The following is a 16,857-nucleotide window of genomic DNA, read 5'->3' as shown; positions in this document are numbered from 1 at the left end:
CAGGTATCGGTGGTGAAGTTATAATTTGAAGGGAACTTGGGTCAGGTGTACAAGGCTCAGCTTCACCACGGATATTCAGATATCTCCTGAACAGACGCTCATTAATGCTCTCGTTTGCATTTTCAAGGAGAGTTACTCGCCCTAAAAGGAAGCGGCTCGTGTTTCTGTATTACGTTGAGAAAACAGAGGCTGTATTTAAAAGGTGAGGCTTATTTCTGCCTTTGCATGGAGACACAGACACTTATCTCGGCTTGTAGCGAGCAAGACCGAGACGCGCGTCGGCACGCTTGGGCACGCTTGGGCACGCTTGGCTCGATCACGCCAGTCGGTCTGTACGATGGCACTCGCACCGTGATGTCACAGGCCCTTCCCGGGAATGCGCTGCATTGTCACGGCCAAACCAGGATGTTCAGCAGTTGTCCACAGGAAGTGTGACTGAGTCCATCGAGAGACAGGAAACCGTGAGTCCCAGCCAGCATTTATCCAGGGATCCCTATCCTAGTGTCCATACAGGCTTAAAGACACAGCGCTGCGCTGTCAGACTGAGACGCTCGTGTGTCGACTGATAAACAGAGCGGCCTGTTGGTGGGTGAGAATAACGATGTTTTGATCTGTAGTAAAACAATGTCCGATTGCCTTCTGGCTTCTGAAGTGCATTGAATATTATGATACAACAGAAGACTGCTGAGGAAAGTATCTGTCTGTAAATAAATGCGATGATCGTGCAAACACTGCCTGTGCGTTCACTCACTCTCTCACAGCCCACCCACTGCACCGCCGCTCTGTCACTGCAGTTCACTGAAAGCCCCGCGGCGAGACACGCAGCCCGGACCCCCCAGTCGCACATCCCACCTCTGCAGCAGCGCGTCCCTCCCCTGTGCAGACAGTGGACTCTCTCTCCACTCCCTCTCCCACTCTCTCCCTCCCTCTGGCGTCGGACCCGCCTCTCAGACCGGGCTGGTTGTCCCGCGGTGCCGCTCACTGGCAGGAGAGGCGATGGGCCAGGGTTTAGCGATGTTACCGAGAGGCGGTTAAAGAGAGAAGGATGCAGAAAGTCAAGAACAAACCTGTTTATACATTTCTGATGGGAATTGGGGGAATTATGCAGGATAAAAGACCAAAACGTTTAATTAAAAACTCATTCCGGTGGGTTGCCTGCCGCGGCGGGCCGGCGGGGAGCAGCCCGGCTCTCGCTAATCCCCTCGCTGGCTCCCCTTAAACCTGGTGAAAATTAACACCAAAAAGAATTCAATTAGAAGAAGAGTTTCTCATTAGAATGGAAATGAAAATTAATTTGAGATGGGAGTGGATGCTTTGTCGGGGCTGGTTTTCACTAAACAAAGCGTGGCGCTCTGTCCACACAACAGATCCCCCTGAACAGAGCCATACGTGTAATTTGCCGTGTTTCCTCTGAAGCCGACATCGGATCACATACTGTACTGGAGTCGGCAGATCTGCAGCTGGGATAGAGCCATAGAGAGCAGCCAGCCGGGCCCGAGCTATTAATACTCTGCGTGTGAGAACATGTTCTCTTCCAAGATCGTTCTTATTATTATCATCATCGCGTTAACACTAACTCCTCCTACAGTTCTTGTGCTTCATGTACCAAACTTATTAGGAAATTATCAATAATTATTGACTTATAATCGATTGAAAACGCCAAAAATCACATTGACAACCATGGGGGAACATTACAAAATCCCTATCTATCGGTGTGTGGTCAATCAGCAGAGAATCGTACGTTCGATAGCCAATCAGCTGTTAATTGTACGTTCGATAGCCAATCAGCTGTTAATTGTACGTTTGATATCCAATCAGGAGTAAGGACAGCCGTTGGAACAGATGCCGGTCAAACGCACTCGGTCTCCCGGTCAGTGCCGATTCCCCCCGCAGTGTTGCGCTGCCCCGTTGGGGTTTGTGTGTAATACGATCAGACTTGTAGTTGTGACTGTGGTAAAAACATGGTAAACAGTATTAAGCTGTAGTCTAGCCAAACCACGTTAAATATAGTATGAAGTACCACGTAAAACAAATTGTTATTATGATGATGTAACATTTTATTGTTTTAATACCCTCTCTGCTGACAGGAGTTTCACCATCTGGCGTCTCCTTGCGCTGGAGCTTCTCCAGGCGCTGCCGTTAAGTGCCTCCAGTCCAGAGCGTGTTCTTAGGGCCTCCGTGGCTCTTCAGAGGGACTATTTAGAACGAGTCTAGTCCTCCCAAAGTCAAGCAGTGAAAAAGCAGGACAGATTGGGTATAATGAGATCTCAGGTATCTGAAAGATCAGCGACTATCCTGGGAAGTGTCGCTTTTTAATAAAATGACTGTTTGTGTGTGTGAGGGAAGCTTTATCAAGACGCCCGTCCGCGTTGAAGAGGAATGTTTTTAATCACAGCTCCACAGTCCGTGGTGTATTTCAACATCTCGGTGTCCAATGCAGCCGCTCCTCCGATCCTGAGCCGACGAGACTGAATAAGGAAATCGAGTTATGTTTTTTTAATAATAAAAAAAAAGAAAACGGTTTTAAAACTAATTTCCCTGGATAAAGGCTTACAACAATGTAGTCCAACATTTGTTGCATAGCCCAGATAAACAGTAATTAATTTTAATTAATATTTCCTCCCACAGAGCCAATCCTTTTTAATTAAAAAGTAACATCGCCATACGATGCACTTTCTCAGTGAGACTCGGCTTAATCCCCGCTCAGAAGCTGCAGACGGAGGTGCGGCGCTCGTGGGGTGAAGGAGGCTGATAACGGCGCTGACACCCTTATCACACGGCGCCCAGGGAGCCTACCTCTGCGCCGGGAGTGTAAATGGGATTGTCGGCACCGGTGCGATTACACCGAGAGGAGGCTGTGGGCCGCACTGTGTTGTTTCACCGCCGGACCGAGAGGCTGCCGCTGTCTGCTGCCGCGGCGTTCGAACAGCAGGACAGAGGGTTCGAGCGTCTCGGGAAGATCGGTCACCGTTGGAGAGCAGCCTGTGTTTCCCGCTCGTGACTTCACTACAGCGCTTCTCTGTGGCCTGACCCAGACCGCCTCAGTGGACACTGTCTCTCAGGAGCCCCCCCGGCGCCGAGCACTAACCCAGCCGAGCCCAGAACTACTGATACGCTGACTTCAGCTGATATGAATAATGGAGGACAACGACGTTGCCTCTGTCGATCTGGCTGCGTATGTAGGTCAGTTGAAGCTCGTGTGAAAACGCAGGACTGAGTTCCTTCGCTGACGGAGAGAGAGAATCCCTGGCTCAGAGATATCAGTGGACAGACCGGACTCAGTAGAGACGGACAGACACACAGACGGGGTTCAGATCGGACACTTTGACACAGCACGGTGTACAGGAGCAGGAAATTAAGTGGAGATGCTTTTCGCCGGTGGATGTCTCTGCGGCGGATCTGGCACTCTCAAGTTCAAACACAACTCCTTAAGCCAGTTGTGAGGTCTCAATTCAAATTGCTTTGATACGCACCCCCCCACACGCACACACACGCACACACACGCACACACAGAGACGTGCGTGTATCTATTTTTGTAGCTGTTATTGCATCGCCTCAGGCACTAACTGCCTCCCAGCCATTCCTTGTGAAAAAGAAAGGAGCCAGATCCCCTCGTCCCCGTGGGCCGCGCAGGCGGTGTGTTTGTCAATTAATTATGCCGCAGTTAATTATTCATGGTTCATTTCACTGCGTTATTCAGGATATTGACCGAGCGCAGGGCTCCGCAAAGCCGCTCTCCGCCAGACAGACTGACAGACGGGTGTCTCTGCTCGACGGCTCAAGACCCTGCCAAGGAGAGCGGGTCTTTGGGCCGTCTGTCTCTGCAGTGTGTCCGCTGCTCTGGTGAAGTGCCTCCTGCCCCTCGCTGCGCATTGTGGTCTTGTCAGTCAGGGGGAATTCCCACTTTTGCACAACGAGACGTGAGAATAGCGGCAGACAGCTGTTGGACACATCGTTTCCAGCAGGTTGTCGTAGGCAGAGTCGGTCCAACGCGGCCGTGCCGTCCAGACCGGACCCTCGGCTTCAGAGCTCTTCCTCTCCGTCTCCTGTTCAGCAAAACCCCAGGTCTTTCCCGTTCAAATACACAGCTGTAATACACACACACTCATTGGAATGCTTATATTTTTGTTATTTTCTGATCTTGCAGTCTTTATAATCCGAGGCGTCACCGGCGGCCATCTTTACAGGCCGGTCTCACCGCCTCGAGGGCCGACTGGCCGCACGCCTTCTGTTTCCTTTAACGCACAGCAAAGCCTTTCCTAGAGGAGGGTGGGGGGATTCAAAAATCCTAAACGGGTCGCCCTGTCAGATGCAGGTATTGATTTCTCTCTCTCTCTCCCTCTCCCTCTCCCTCTCTCCGTTTCATTCACTCCTCGGCGCTCAGGGATGTGCGAGAGTTTGCCAACGGCTCCGTGTGCCTGGAGTGCGACGCGCAGTGCGAGAAGGCGGAGAGCAACACGCTGACCTGCCACGGCCCGGTAAGACTCGCACCTGACGGCGTGGGGGGGAATCGATCACATCTGTGTCACGTGACTGTTAACCCTTTAGCGCCCGGCTTCACACCGCTGTCTTCCTCTTCCTCCTCTCCCTCTCGCATCTGAAGTGCTCGCCACAGTCCTGGCGGGAGCAGCTGTATTAGTTATCAGCTGTACTTGAGTTATTACTAAATTATTACTATATCGTTACTAGCAGCGTTATTACTGCTAACGTTTCCACGTGTCGTCTATACTGTGACACGGTTCGTTTGACTTATTTTTTATCATCAGTCACACAAAATGATCTGAAGATGAGAACCGTTTTATTGACCGCACCGATTGTGTGTCATTCTTCGCTGTGTGGTTTTCTGAAGGGGGGGTCCATGTTGTTAACGTACTCAAGCCGATCGAGAATGTGGCAAGAAACAGCACCGTCCGCCGGGATCTCGAGGCACAGCGAGGATCTGCTCTGTGGTTAATGGAAGACGAGGAAATCCGTTAGGTGGAGTAACGAGGGGCGGCCGAGGGAGCGGGGGCTTCGCTCTAATTGAAAAGTTGGAAAACGCAGAAACGGAGCTCTCAGCATCTGGTTTATATATTTCTGTGTGAAAAGGGAAGCGCGTCTCCTACAGCTGAGAGACGAGAGCAGCAGCACTCGATTGGTGACCTCTGACAACTACAGAAAACGCATCCTCACGGAGTCACGCATCCGATATGGTTGGTCTCTTTCTTCCGTTACAGCCCGAGTCCCTCTGTTTTGCTGACTGTTTTCATTCTCCGGTCGTTCTTCTGAAGTCAGACGGAGAGCTCTTGGCCCACAGCTGAGGCTTTGTTTGCTTCACTCACAATGGTCCAAGTGTAAAAGCGTCCAGTTTTCTCTGGGCCAGTGACGCGCTGGCAGTGAGAGAGAGGGAGAGGGAGAGGGAGAGATAGTGAAGCAGCTTTATGACAAGAAGGATGAACATTTGGAAGGATAATTGAAGAGAAAGATGGATGAGAAAGACTCTCCCCAGGGCCACTGACCGAGGCTCTCTCTCAGTTCCGAGCCAGCACTTCTGGCTCCACCTCTGCACGTTGCTTTGGATTAAAAATGTCGTGTGAATGATGGCTACTGGGAGTTTCACACACAGCCCGACATAAACCTGCGACTCCAGCACTGTAGAGAAGCGTCACTTCCCCCCATAAAACACACGACACGCTCTCTGAACTGCGGTAAACATATCATCGGTGGCGTAAAGATAGAGGAGTGTGGCTGCGAGAGTCTCGATGCGTCTGCGCAGAGGACGCCCCCCTGCCCCCGGCTGCTCCGTCTCCCACGAGATAATTCCTCTGACAGCCCGGCAGAAGAGCCTCTCAGCACCCGAGACGAGCAGATTGCAGATTATGGATCGTATATCATTAATCAATAACTGGCGGAGAGGAGGCCTGGTGCTGTGACGGCAGCTCTGCGTTATTTCTGCTGTGTGGGGACGTGGTGATTCTGTGCATCTGAACCCGTTCACAGAGATGCCCCTTCACCCCCCAGCGCCGGAGCCAAACAGAGCCAAACATCATTAGCCAACAGAGTCTGCGTGCCGAATGGTGCCGCCAGCAAATGCACCTAAACGCACCTGCCCCCGACCGGCACAGAGACGCAGCCCTCGCTCACTCTCTCCCACCAGCTGGACTGGGACAGACTTCACAGCCAGTCCCCTCTCGCCTGTGCAGATATCTATCAATTAAATAAATAAATAAATATGCTTCAAGTCACAGAATAAACACTCCAAATATCCCACCACGTGTGCCAATAATCCCCCCGGCACCGGCTGCGGTTTTGTAATTCAGATTCGACGGCATAATCAGGTCTAATTTATTTTCAGCCTGCGCTCGGCTCATGCTAATGCCTCACCTGTTCCCCGGACCACCCCCCCCCCCGGGCCCTCGACAGACCCCCGCCGGGGCCCGAGAGACGAGACGGAGGGGAACCGACGGACGCTGTGCACGATTGTCTTTAAATTGCAAATTATTCCACTTTTTAAATTATTATTCTTAAATCAGAAACAGAAACCTGTCCTTGTACCCTGTGAAGTGTGAGTGAATACATTGTATTTATTATTATTGTTATTGTAGCCCTTTCTTTTTTATGACCCTCGGAGCTGTAAAGATCAGAATCGGTGATGCCGTTTTCTCCCCGGTGCCCCCAGTGCCTGGAGACAAACCCCCTCTCAGCACTGAGCGTTCGGGCGTGTATCACTGCCATGATCCTCCGTCACCCGCGTCCCCGTTCCTCGAGCCGTGTGATTGATGGTTGTAATTCGGTGCGTTATCGGTGGCGTGTGTTTGTGTGCCTTGCCTTTCCAGGGCCCTGACCACTGCGTGAAGTGCTCCAATTTCAAAGACGGGCCGAACTGCGTGGAGAAGTGCCCCGACGGGGTGCAGGGGGCCAACAGCTTCATCTTCAAATACGCTGAAGCCAACAACGAGTGCCACCCCTGCCACTCCAACTGCACCCAGGGGTAAGACTCTCCTCTCCTCCTTCCTCCTCCCTCCTCTCTCCTCTCTCCTATCCTCTCCCCTCTCTCCTCTCTCTCCTCTCCTCTTCTCCTCTCTCCTATCCTCCCCTCCTCTCCTCTCCTCTCTTCTCTCTCTCTCAAGGTCATGGTGACACACTAGTAGTGTAGCCGTTGAGTGTGTCGGGAGTCACAGAAGGAGCATAAACATTGGTCGCCGCTCTGCACATGGGTGTCCCTGGCACACGTGTCCTCTAGCAAAGGGGCAGCTGGGCCCACAGTCCAGTCTGTGCAGAAACCACTGGATGACGTCACAGGATCAGTGAGTGATGAGCAAGACGTCCCAGTGGGCAGGATGGGCCGAGAGGCCTGGTCTCATTGTGGTGTTATTGAAGCCCTTGTGTTGGGGTGAGGGGTGAATGGTGAGAGCTGAGAGCTGAGGGGTGAAGGATGAGAGCTGAGGGGTAAAGGTGAGGGTTGAGAGCTGAGGAGTGAGGGGTGAGAGCTCAGGGGTGAAGGATGAGAGCTGAGGGGTAAAGGTGAGGGGTGAGGGATTTACTGGGAAAGAAAATAAAGCAAGAGAAGTAACAGGGAACATCAACACCAACCTCGTTTCGCTCTGAAGAAGCACGGACATGCCCGAGCGAATTGGGTTTGAGAAACATGCCAAGCGTGTTGTGCGATGAAACGGTGGCATTGCCTGTGCTCTGTGTTGACCCCCCGCTCTCCCAGTGCTGCGTGGCGGGGGTCCGTGCCAGGGGTCCGCGCCGCCTGCGTGTCGAGTAGCGCGAGGCGTGTGATGCGTGCAGAGCGGGCAGCCCGGGGCGCTCAGCCTTGAGACCCACCAGGAGCCCCATTAGGCCACACGTGGACGAGATGATCTGCAGAGAGACTTACCGGCCCTCAGGCACCGCGATGCCTCTTAATTGGCTGCTAAACAGGTCGATGGGCACGATGCAGTCGAGGTACACAGACCCCTCTCTCTTTATAAAGCAACCGCCTCCTCAAGACATTACAGACGCTTTTATTATCGATGATTTTCCATTTTCAGCGGATTGAAGGACGAGATGCCGGCTTTGTGCTTGTGTTGTGTGTGTGTGTGTGTGTGTGTGTGTTTAAAGTCTGGAGCAGTGCTGTTTATTTCTCCTCTGGAGTCTCACGGTTACCTGTTAGAAGAGACTTTCTTTCCCCCTCAAAGCCAATTAGGATTAACGAGTTTAATATGCAGTTTGAAACAGGTTCTTTGCAGCAACTAGTCTTTTATTATTAGTGTATTTCTTAAAAAAAACAAAACGAAGCGTTACATAATTAAATGCCTTGAATTAAAAGAACGCCTTTTGTGGACCTGTCTGTTATATTTTCTTTTATTTCCATTTTAATTAAAACTCTGCCATTAGGGAGACAGACAGAGGATGTCTAGCCAGGAAGGGTTTTAACACGGGTCCTGCCGGTCCGTGTCATTCTCTGTCAGAGAGAGAGAGAGAGAGAGTGAGCGAGAGAGAGAGAGAGAACGCAGGGAGGAAACAGAGGCCGGGTCAGAGAGTGAACAATACCCCATGGCAGTAATTGCGCTGTGAAAAGTGCGCGCTTAAACAGTATTTAATGATTGCGATGCTGTGTGTTTCGGTTGCGTTTCAATTGCCGTAACAAGTAATTTGAAACCAAGCCATCACCGCACACCGTCTGATGGGGATGTTATCTGTTTTTAATCTGTATTATCCCCTCCGTTTGTTGTGTAACCTTCCCTTCATTTCGCTCGCCCGTGTGTCTCTGTTCCCGGGGGGCTGCGCTCCTCCAGAATTAGCCGCTCTAATGAGGAGCCGCTCGCCGCCGCTCCTAACGAGCCGCTGGTGTTGTGCAGTTAGGGAGAGTCGGACCTCAAGGTATTGTTTCAAACAGTCCTCGTGTCGATAGGTTGTGTTTCATCTTTAGTAATAGTGTTATTATTGGTTTATTTTGTGTTTTAGGCCTGGGTTTGATCTTGTGTGTCTGAAGGAGAGAGAGTCCACTAGACAGAGCAGACTGATTAGACAGACCTCCCTCTCTCTTCCTCTCCCTCTCTCTCTTCTCCCTGGTGGGCAGTGTGGGACAATAGAGCTGCATTAACTCTGCTTTACTCGTTTACTCACAGGTGCATCGGACCACGGATCCAGGACTGCATAGGCATGATGGACAGGTACTGTGTTCTCATTATCCTCCTCTGTCTCTCCCTGTCTCTGTCTCTCTCTCTGCGGCTGGCTGCTTAGTACACACTTTCATTACATCCCTTCATTCTCCCCCTCCTCCTGTCCTGGACCGAATCGAGGCTCCACCCTCCGTCTGTACAGCGTCTCACGCACAGATTGTGTCTTCATTGAGTTACCGCTATCGCTCCGTAGTTTATTTTATTTATAACATTCTCACCACAAACCCCAGCCCTGACCCCGGACTTGATTCAGCAGCTTGTCGGCCCCCCGGTGCGCTCTGTGTGGCGGGGGGCCGCTCTCGTTCCCGCGCTCAAGGTCAGAGGCTGGCTGCGGTGAAGAGCCAGGACTGGTAGCCAAGTCTGCCTGCCAAGCAGTGGTGAGCTGGTCAGTGTGAGCTCGGAGACCCCCTGTGCCCCCCGGTCTGAGTGCCAGGGCATCGGCATAGAGGTCAGGCAGGGGTCACGGCTCGGGAAGACAGAGCGAGGGGAGAGGAGCCTTTAACCCTCTCATGGCGGCTTCACCCCACTAGTCCTGGAAGAGCCCAAGGTGTGACCACATACACCACACTGTGCCAGGCCGTGTCTCTCCAGGAGCCCCTCCGGTCCCGTGGGTGTGGGTGTGGGTGGAGGCAGCAGTGACCACACACACGTGTCTGTCTGAGACCACTGAGCCGTGTTTTCGGATGCCAGACCGCGCTGGCGTGGAGCTGCGTGTTGGCATGTGGCCTCTTTTGATTCGATCTGTATTTTCTCTCTAATCCCGTCCTCTGGCCCCGCGCTGGTTATTTGGCACGGCGTGACGGAGCCCATGGTCAGAGCGGCGTCTCCTTGGCCGAATCAGGTGTAAACTGTGCTGTGCCAGGAGTGTGGGGGGGTGCAATGATTGAGTGCAGCTGACAGGGCTGGTGCATTTAGAGGTCATCACACAGGCTCTGCACAGTTAATTAACCCCCCCCACCACCTCACCACCCATTCATTCCCATAATCTGCTGTTTGTTCTGGTTTGAATTAAAACAAATAAAAATAGAATATATCATCAGCAACAGTGTGTGGCCCCAGGGGACCCTGTCCTCTCTGTCCTCTCTGTCCTCTCTGTCCTCTCTGTCCTCTCTGTCCTCCCTGACTGGTAGGCGCCCAGGAGACGATTGATTTTTCCTCAAAAGCTTCTCTTTGTCTCTCCTCAGTCCAGGGGTTTCATTGTGACGGAGGAGGCCGAATCAGTTGTCAAGTGCCCCTGCCCCCCCGGCCTCAGTGCTGACTGCGTTTTAAACCCTTCAGAACACTTCAAAACACTTATACCTTTATACCATGCTAACACAATGTTGCCACAATGTTGTAGCGACGTAATTTACATTGTCACAACACTGTGCAGCGTTGTGTGTCAGCTGGGTAGTTTCCATCACAGGCACCATCAGCCGTTCTTCAGCTGGTCATGTTTGAAAGGGACAACGCCCACCCTGTTCCCGTCCTGCCTCACGTGTCCCGTGCACACGCATCTCACGTCCTGGGGGAGGTGCCCGACTCGTTACCGACTCAGCGATCAACCCGCTGCTTGTGTGTGGCATCTGGCTCCTTCAACATTTATGTAATGGCTCGGTCACTGTTAACATGCAAATTACAATCCCCTCCAAGGGACCTTCAGCCCTACCGGACCCCCTTAAAGCCCCCTGTTTAGTCATGACAATGCAAGTTAAAAATAAAGTGTTTAGGCTCTCAGTCGGCACAACCCCTGACATGAATAAAATGTCAGTTAAAGTTCCCCCTTTGTTCTGTACAGTTTTGATATTGTGATTACGCACTTGTGTCTTTAACATTTCCCCCAGATTCACAATCTTCCCTATCCCCTATAACACAAAAAACACGCCACACGCACACACACATACGCACACACGCATACACACGCACACAGACACATACACGCGCACACAGACGCAGACACACACGCACACACACACACTCTCACACACAGACACACACAGACTGTGCTTTAAAGCCCCAACACAGCGACTCGCAAACACATCTGGACTCGACTGGTTGTGACCAGGGCAGATGTGAACCGGGCCAATTGAAACAGCTGCACAAACTGGCACTGAAGTTATTATATTTAATCATCTTCTTTATAATTCTAATCCATTTGAAACCGGATCGAGTATTTTAATTTTGTCATTGTGTTCATTTCAAGCAGTCAAGGCTGTCAACAGAGCAGGAATAAAACCGCTAACGGGACACAGCCGCGGGGTCAACAACGAGCAGATACACATATTTTATGACAATTGTGAACGCTTGTGGCTCTGAGTGGCAGCTTGTAACTCATGAGAGAAACATCGAGTCGAATCTCTTCACCACTAATTTAACTCGGGATTGATAGACGAGGGGTGACGGGGAATTGCAGTGGAAGAAATGAAAGTGCCTATTAGCAGCAAATGGAGATCAAACCAGCGCAGAGCCGCCGTGACCGCGGACACGTTTATCCGTTCAGAGATCTTGAGAGGACGTAAAGGAGGATCGTTAACGGGGAAGCAGAGAGCAGCCCGGGGGCCCGGAGGAGAGATTGAGGTCGGGGGACCGGCGCCTGTGATGGGCCTGTGGACGCGGGGGGTCGGGAGAGGAGGCGGAGCTCGGCGAGGGCGTGTGCTCAGGGTCACAGCAGGGCCCCCCTGAGGCCCCAGACACAGGTACGAGGGCCTGAATTGTGCACAGAGATAGCATGAGACCCCAGGAGTCGCCGATCCTCCACCTCGAGGGATTTTAGCCACTGATTAAGCCAATCAGTAGGTGATTTGATTCTTACCCTATCCATGACTTCAGTGATGTCATTAAGATCAGAGACCCCTCCTGCCCCCGAGGACGGGACTGGACTGCGTCTCTGCTGCCCCAGCGCTGCTCTGTGTTCATATTTACAGCTTTCAACAGCAACACCATCATATTACACAATCCACCTGCTCTTCATACTGATACCCCTGTGTCTCTCCCAGGGCTGATTGACACACACGGTAATTACTCCCACAGACACGAGTTGCAGGACCGTACAGTGTGACAAGACCGCCCTCCCTCCCCTGCCACCCCGCCACCCCCAGCGCGGACCCTGCTGCTGAGGCGCGGCGCGGGGACAGACCGGCCGCAGTCTGAGCGAGCATCACGAGCCGGGGGGCGGGAGTAGGAGGGTCCGCGGCGCTCAGGGGTGTGTCCTCAGTGTCTGGGAGGTGGCGGTGATGTACAGTGCGGGGGCTTCGCTCTGCGGCCCGTTGTGACCCGGGCTTGTCCTGAGGATCGATGTGTTATTGACCCGAGAGACGCGTCTCCTGTCTGCGCCCGAGTCTTACTGCTCCAGTGCGGTTATTGCTGCTGTACGTTCACTATTATAGTCATCAGCCTTGTTTATGTTACTTCATACTAATTGTAATCATTGAAAAAAAAGGTTACTTGTTGATTCTGGATACTGTTCTGTCGGATCAGCTAGATTGCAGCTGTCAAACCCAGCTGTTTGGTTGGGTGATTGTGTGTGTGTCATATATTATCACAATTGAGGTACTTGTGGAGGATCTTAGGAAATCACGGCGCAGTTTGGTGACCAGCCTCTGGTGGGCCCGTCGTGTAGCTGGTCTTCTCTGCCCACCAAGGCCTCTCCGAGCCTCTCGTTAACCACTTCATTAGGACACAGCGGAAGCACTAATGGATGTTTACTGAGAGAGGGCCTTTCTGAAGGGCGGTAATGACCTGCGACCACTTCATTGATCCTGGGGGGTGGATTGGCAGTTTTGATCTCTCCGCTCATCTGCGTGTCTCGGCACCGGGACCCGACAATCACCTACCCAGAGAGCTGCCGATACTGAGTCGCGGTTTTAAAAAACAGCCCATCCTGAACGAGGTGGAGGAAACCCAATCAGACACCCTGTCCCCTTCTCGTCCCCTCTAACCCCCCGCCCCTCCGTCTCTCCCACAGGACGCCGCTCATCGCGGCCGGTGTCATCGGCGGGCTATTCGTGGTGGTGATCGTGGCGCTCAGCGTGGCTGTCTATGTCCGCCGCAAGAGCATCAAGAAGAAGAGAGCGCTGCGCCGCTTCCTGGAGACGGAGGTGAGTGACTGGGGATGGTACAGTGTGCAGTACAGTGCTGTCTGTGTTTCACTGTGTGCAGTACAGCGCTGTCTGTGTTTCACTGTGTGCAGTAGAGTGCTGTCTGTGCCTCACTGTGTGCAGTAGAGTGCTGTCTGTGTTTCACTGTGTGCAGTACAGTGCTGTCTGTGTTTCACTGTGTGCAGTACAGTGCTGTCTGTGTTTCACTGTGTGCAGTACAGCGCTGTCTGTGCCTCAGTGTGTGCAGTACAGCGCTGTCTGTGTTTCACTGTGTGCAGTACAGCGCTGTCTGTGTTTCACTGTGTGCAGTACAGCGCTGTCTGTGTTTCACTGTGTGCAGTACAGCGCTGTCTGTGTTTCACTGTGTGCAGTACAGCGCTGTCTGTGTTTCACTGTGTGCAGTACAGCGCTGTCTGTGTTTCACTGTGTGCAGTACAGCGCTGTCTGTGTTTCACTGTGTGCAGTAGAGTGCTGTCTGTGCCTCACTGTGTGCAGTAGAGCGCTGTCTGTGTTTCACTGTGTGCAGTACAGCGCTGTCTGTGTTTCACTGTGTGCAGTACAGTGCTGTCTGTGTTTCACTGTGTGCAGTACAGCGCTGTCTGTGCCTCACTGTGTGCAGTACAGCGCTGTCTGTGTTTCACTGTGTGCAGTACAGCGCTGTCTGTGTTTCACTGTGTGCAGTACAGCGCTGTCTGTGTTTCACTGTGTGCAGTACAGCGCTGTCTGTGTTTCACTGTGTGCAGTACAGCGCTGTCTGTGTTTCACTGTGTGCAGTACAGCGCTGTCTGTGTTTCACTGTGTGCAGTAGAGTGCTGTCTGTGCCTCACTGTGTGCAGTAGAGTGCTGTCTGTGTTTCACTGTGTGCAGTACAGCGCTGTCTGTGTTTCACTGTGTGCAGTACAGCGCTGTCTGTGTTTCACTGTGTGCAGTACAGCGCTGTCTGTGTTTCACTGTGTGCAGTACAGCGCTGTCTGTGTTTCACTGTGTGCAGTACAGCGCTGTCTGTGTTTCACTGTGTGCAGTACAGCGCTGTCTGTGTTTCACTGTGTGCAGTAGAGTGCTGTCTGTGCCTCACTGTGTGCAGTAGAGTGCTGTCTGTGTTTCACTGTGTGCAGTACAGTGCTGTCTGTGTTTCACTGTGTGCAGTACAGCGCTGTCTGTGTTTCACTGTGTGCAGTAGAGTGCTGTCTGTGCCTCACTGTGTGCAGTAGAGTGCTGTCTGTGTTTCACTGTGTGCAGTACAGCGCTGTCTGTGCCTCACTGTGTGTTATTTGATACCTTTTGGAGCCTTTTCCACCAGTGTTGGTTTGTGTTTGTTTAGCTTTTTTGGTGATATTAATTGTTGATTGATTAATTAATTAATAAAATGTATGCTGTTACTTTTGCTATATTGCAATGCTGTGCTCTCTGCTGCTCCTGCTGGTCCGGGGGCCGAGACAGGGCCCGTTCACTGGCCTCCTCCGCAGTCAGAGCCACGGCCCGCCCTGAGTCTGACGAGGAGATTCAATTAAACGACAGGAACTTCAATAAACAAGCGAAGTATCAATTAGTGCAGCGTACGAGCTGAAGAATGATTAAAACACAGACACTAATGAGATAATGAAGCAGTGAGGGCGTCTGCTCGGGACGTATGAAGAGCTTTTAAAAAGCATAATAATAATCATAATAATAAACTACGATGTTTATTATATCCTTTGCAACAGCTCTAATGTGTTTAGAGACGCTCGTTAATGGATCCTTAAACTACAGTGCGGTGCAGGTCGGGCAGGTCAGGGCCTTCAGATCTGGGAGCCGTCTGTCCCCGGCACCGGCCCGCCGCAGCCCGAGACGCACCGATCGTCGGGTCGAAGGCTTTCCAGGGCGTCACATGCTGCCGGCTGCCCTGCTGTCAGTTTTAAAAGGGTTTGGTGTCAGATGAATTGCCGTAAAGCCCGGCGTTATGTGTGTATTATGTTGTCAGCCTGTAATGGCACCCTGTCGACGCACCCCCCCATCACCTGGAGAGAGATGCTATTAACCCCCCCGCATCCCCGGCAGGCAAGATGCGTGTAAATGTTAGACGGCACGGGCTTCCGGAATTAAAAGAGTCCAGGCTGTGGATTATAAAGTGATTATTCAGTCGGCGGACGTTGAGTACCGTGTGTCGGAGAGCAGGCATCTCTCTGTATTCCTGTCACTCGGCCTGGCTCTGCCCGTCGGCTGGCATCTCGATCATTTAGAGGGCTCAGCTGAGGTTATTGACAGCTGTCTGTCAGGCACTGTCAGATCTGCGAGAAGGAGATCGCTCACATGCAGCTGCCGCATACTGTAGAACGGGCACATCGATTTCAGTTACAGCGCAGAGTTCATAACGCAGGGACGCGCGTTGTGCAGGCGTGTACGGGGACAGAGCTCGAGCCATGTGTCCTCTGTCTGTTTTGAAAGGATCTGCAGGAGTATGAAGGGAGGGCCCCCCATCCTCGTACCGGGGCCAGGAACGCTTACGGTTGACAGTGTAAACCCCCTCGTTTCCCACCGGCGCCCAGGACTGCCGATGAGCATCTCAGAGTCGAACACAGCTGCCCGGGAGGAAGACGCAGGGACGCAGTTCATGCACACGGGCAGGCAGTGTCCAGGCTCTTATCACAGGCCAGTGACGTTACCCACGCGTGTGGTCGAAGCTGCCGATTGTGGACCTGCAAAAAAAACTCCAGTTTAAAAACCCTGCTGGTGAAGGGACAGGTCTGTCGATCCAGACAGGCGAGGAGGGGAGCACGGGACAGCGACGGGGACCGGGAGGATAGGTTAATCATGGCCGTGTCACCTGTCACAGCCACAAGGGACATCCAGGTGCCTTTGACCGAGCATGCGTAGAAAACTAGAGGGAAAATTCTCACCCGATGGTGTTAAAATACCTTACCTACCGGGATTGTCTTGATAGCATTGTGTTATTTATAGCATCCTGCTTCCTGTTTCTGAGAGGTCTGCTTTCAGGCCTCTGTGTTCTGGTACAAACTGCCTAAACAGCAGGGCTGAGCAGGGGCAGCCGTAGGACAGTCTCTGAAAGGTTTCTGTTTATATGCAAATAATAATAATGCTTTGGTAAGACTGCAGTAGTGATCATCCCAAGCCATTTTGCCTTAATCTGTGCCGTTGGGTTGTCCTCTGAGTGTCCTGCCATAGATCTGCTCGGTACTGCGCCGCCGTCTCCTCGCCTCCTGGCTCCTATGAGCGCGGTGAGCCGCTGTTAACTGCGGTGGGTGTAATGCCCTGTATCGGCGGTTCGCTGTCTGCCCTGGGATCGGCACAATGGATGTGGCGGTGGCCACTTCACAGGATGGGATTCCTGCGCATTAATAATGAATGAGGCAAAGCACGGCAGTTTCAGTACAGCGGCAGCGTGGCTCTCTCTCCCGGGACCGCTTGATCAAAACACAGTCGCTCGCGTGGATTCTGCCCCAGCTGCGGTAACAGAATTACATCGCTAAGCGCAATTGACAGCCAGCCCGGCGGTTTAAACGCAGCGGCGCAGACGGAGAGTGCCTCCGCCGTAACAACTCTCTCTCAACACGGTAATTCCCTCCAAATAAGTCGAGCAGCTCCGGCGGTTCCCGGGCCTGAACTCTCACCTGTGTTGTGATCAGCGGAGTGAG

The 16,857-nt window shown here is 52.4% G+C and overlaps 1 protein-coding gene across 3 annotated transcripts in view; it reads left to right on the top strand.

The window, feature by feature from the left end:
* The window catches only part of erbb4b (erb-b2 receptor tyrosine kinase 4b), a 258,461-nt gene that overhangs the window by 190,126 nt on the left and 51,478 nt on the right, over positions 1 to 16,857 (top strand). For all 3 annotated transcript variants that reach the window (XM_066687236.1, XM_066687238.1, XM_066687237.1), the window contains exons 14-17: positions 4,385 to 4,478; positions 6,816 to 6,970; positions 9,096 to 9,140; positions 13,093 to 13,225. In XM_066687236.1, the coding sequence (XP_066543333.1) occupies positions 4,385 to 4,478; positions 6,816 to 6,970; positions 9,096 to 9,140; positions 13,093 to 13,225 (427 nt within the window). The remainder of the gene's footprint in view (positions 1 to 4,384; positions 4,479 to 6,815; positions 6,971 to 9,095; positions 9,141 to 13,092; positions 13,226 to 16,857) is intronic.

Source organism: Amia ocellicauda, chromosome 16 (genome assembly GCF_036373705.1).
Source record: "Amia ocellicauda isolate fAmiCal2 chromosome 16, fAmiCal2.hap1, whole genome shotgun sequence".
NCBI lineage: Eukaryota > Metazoa > Chordata > Actinopteri > Amiiformes > Amiidae > Amia > Amia ocellicauda.
This window is presented reverse-complemented; position numbering and strand designations above follow the sequence as displayed.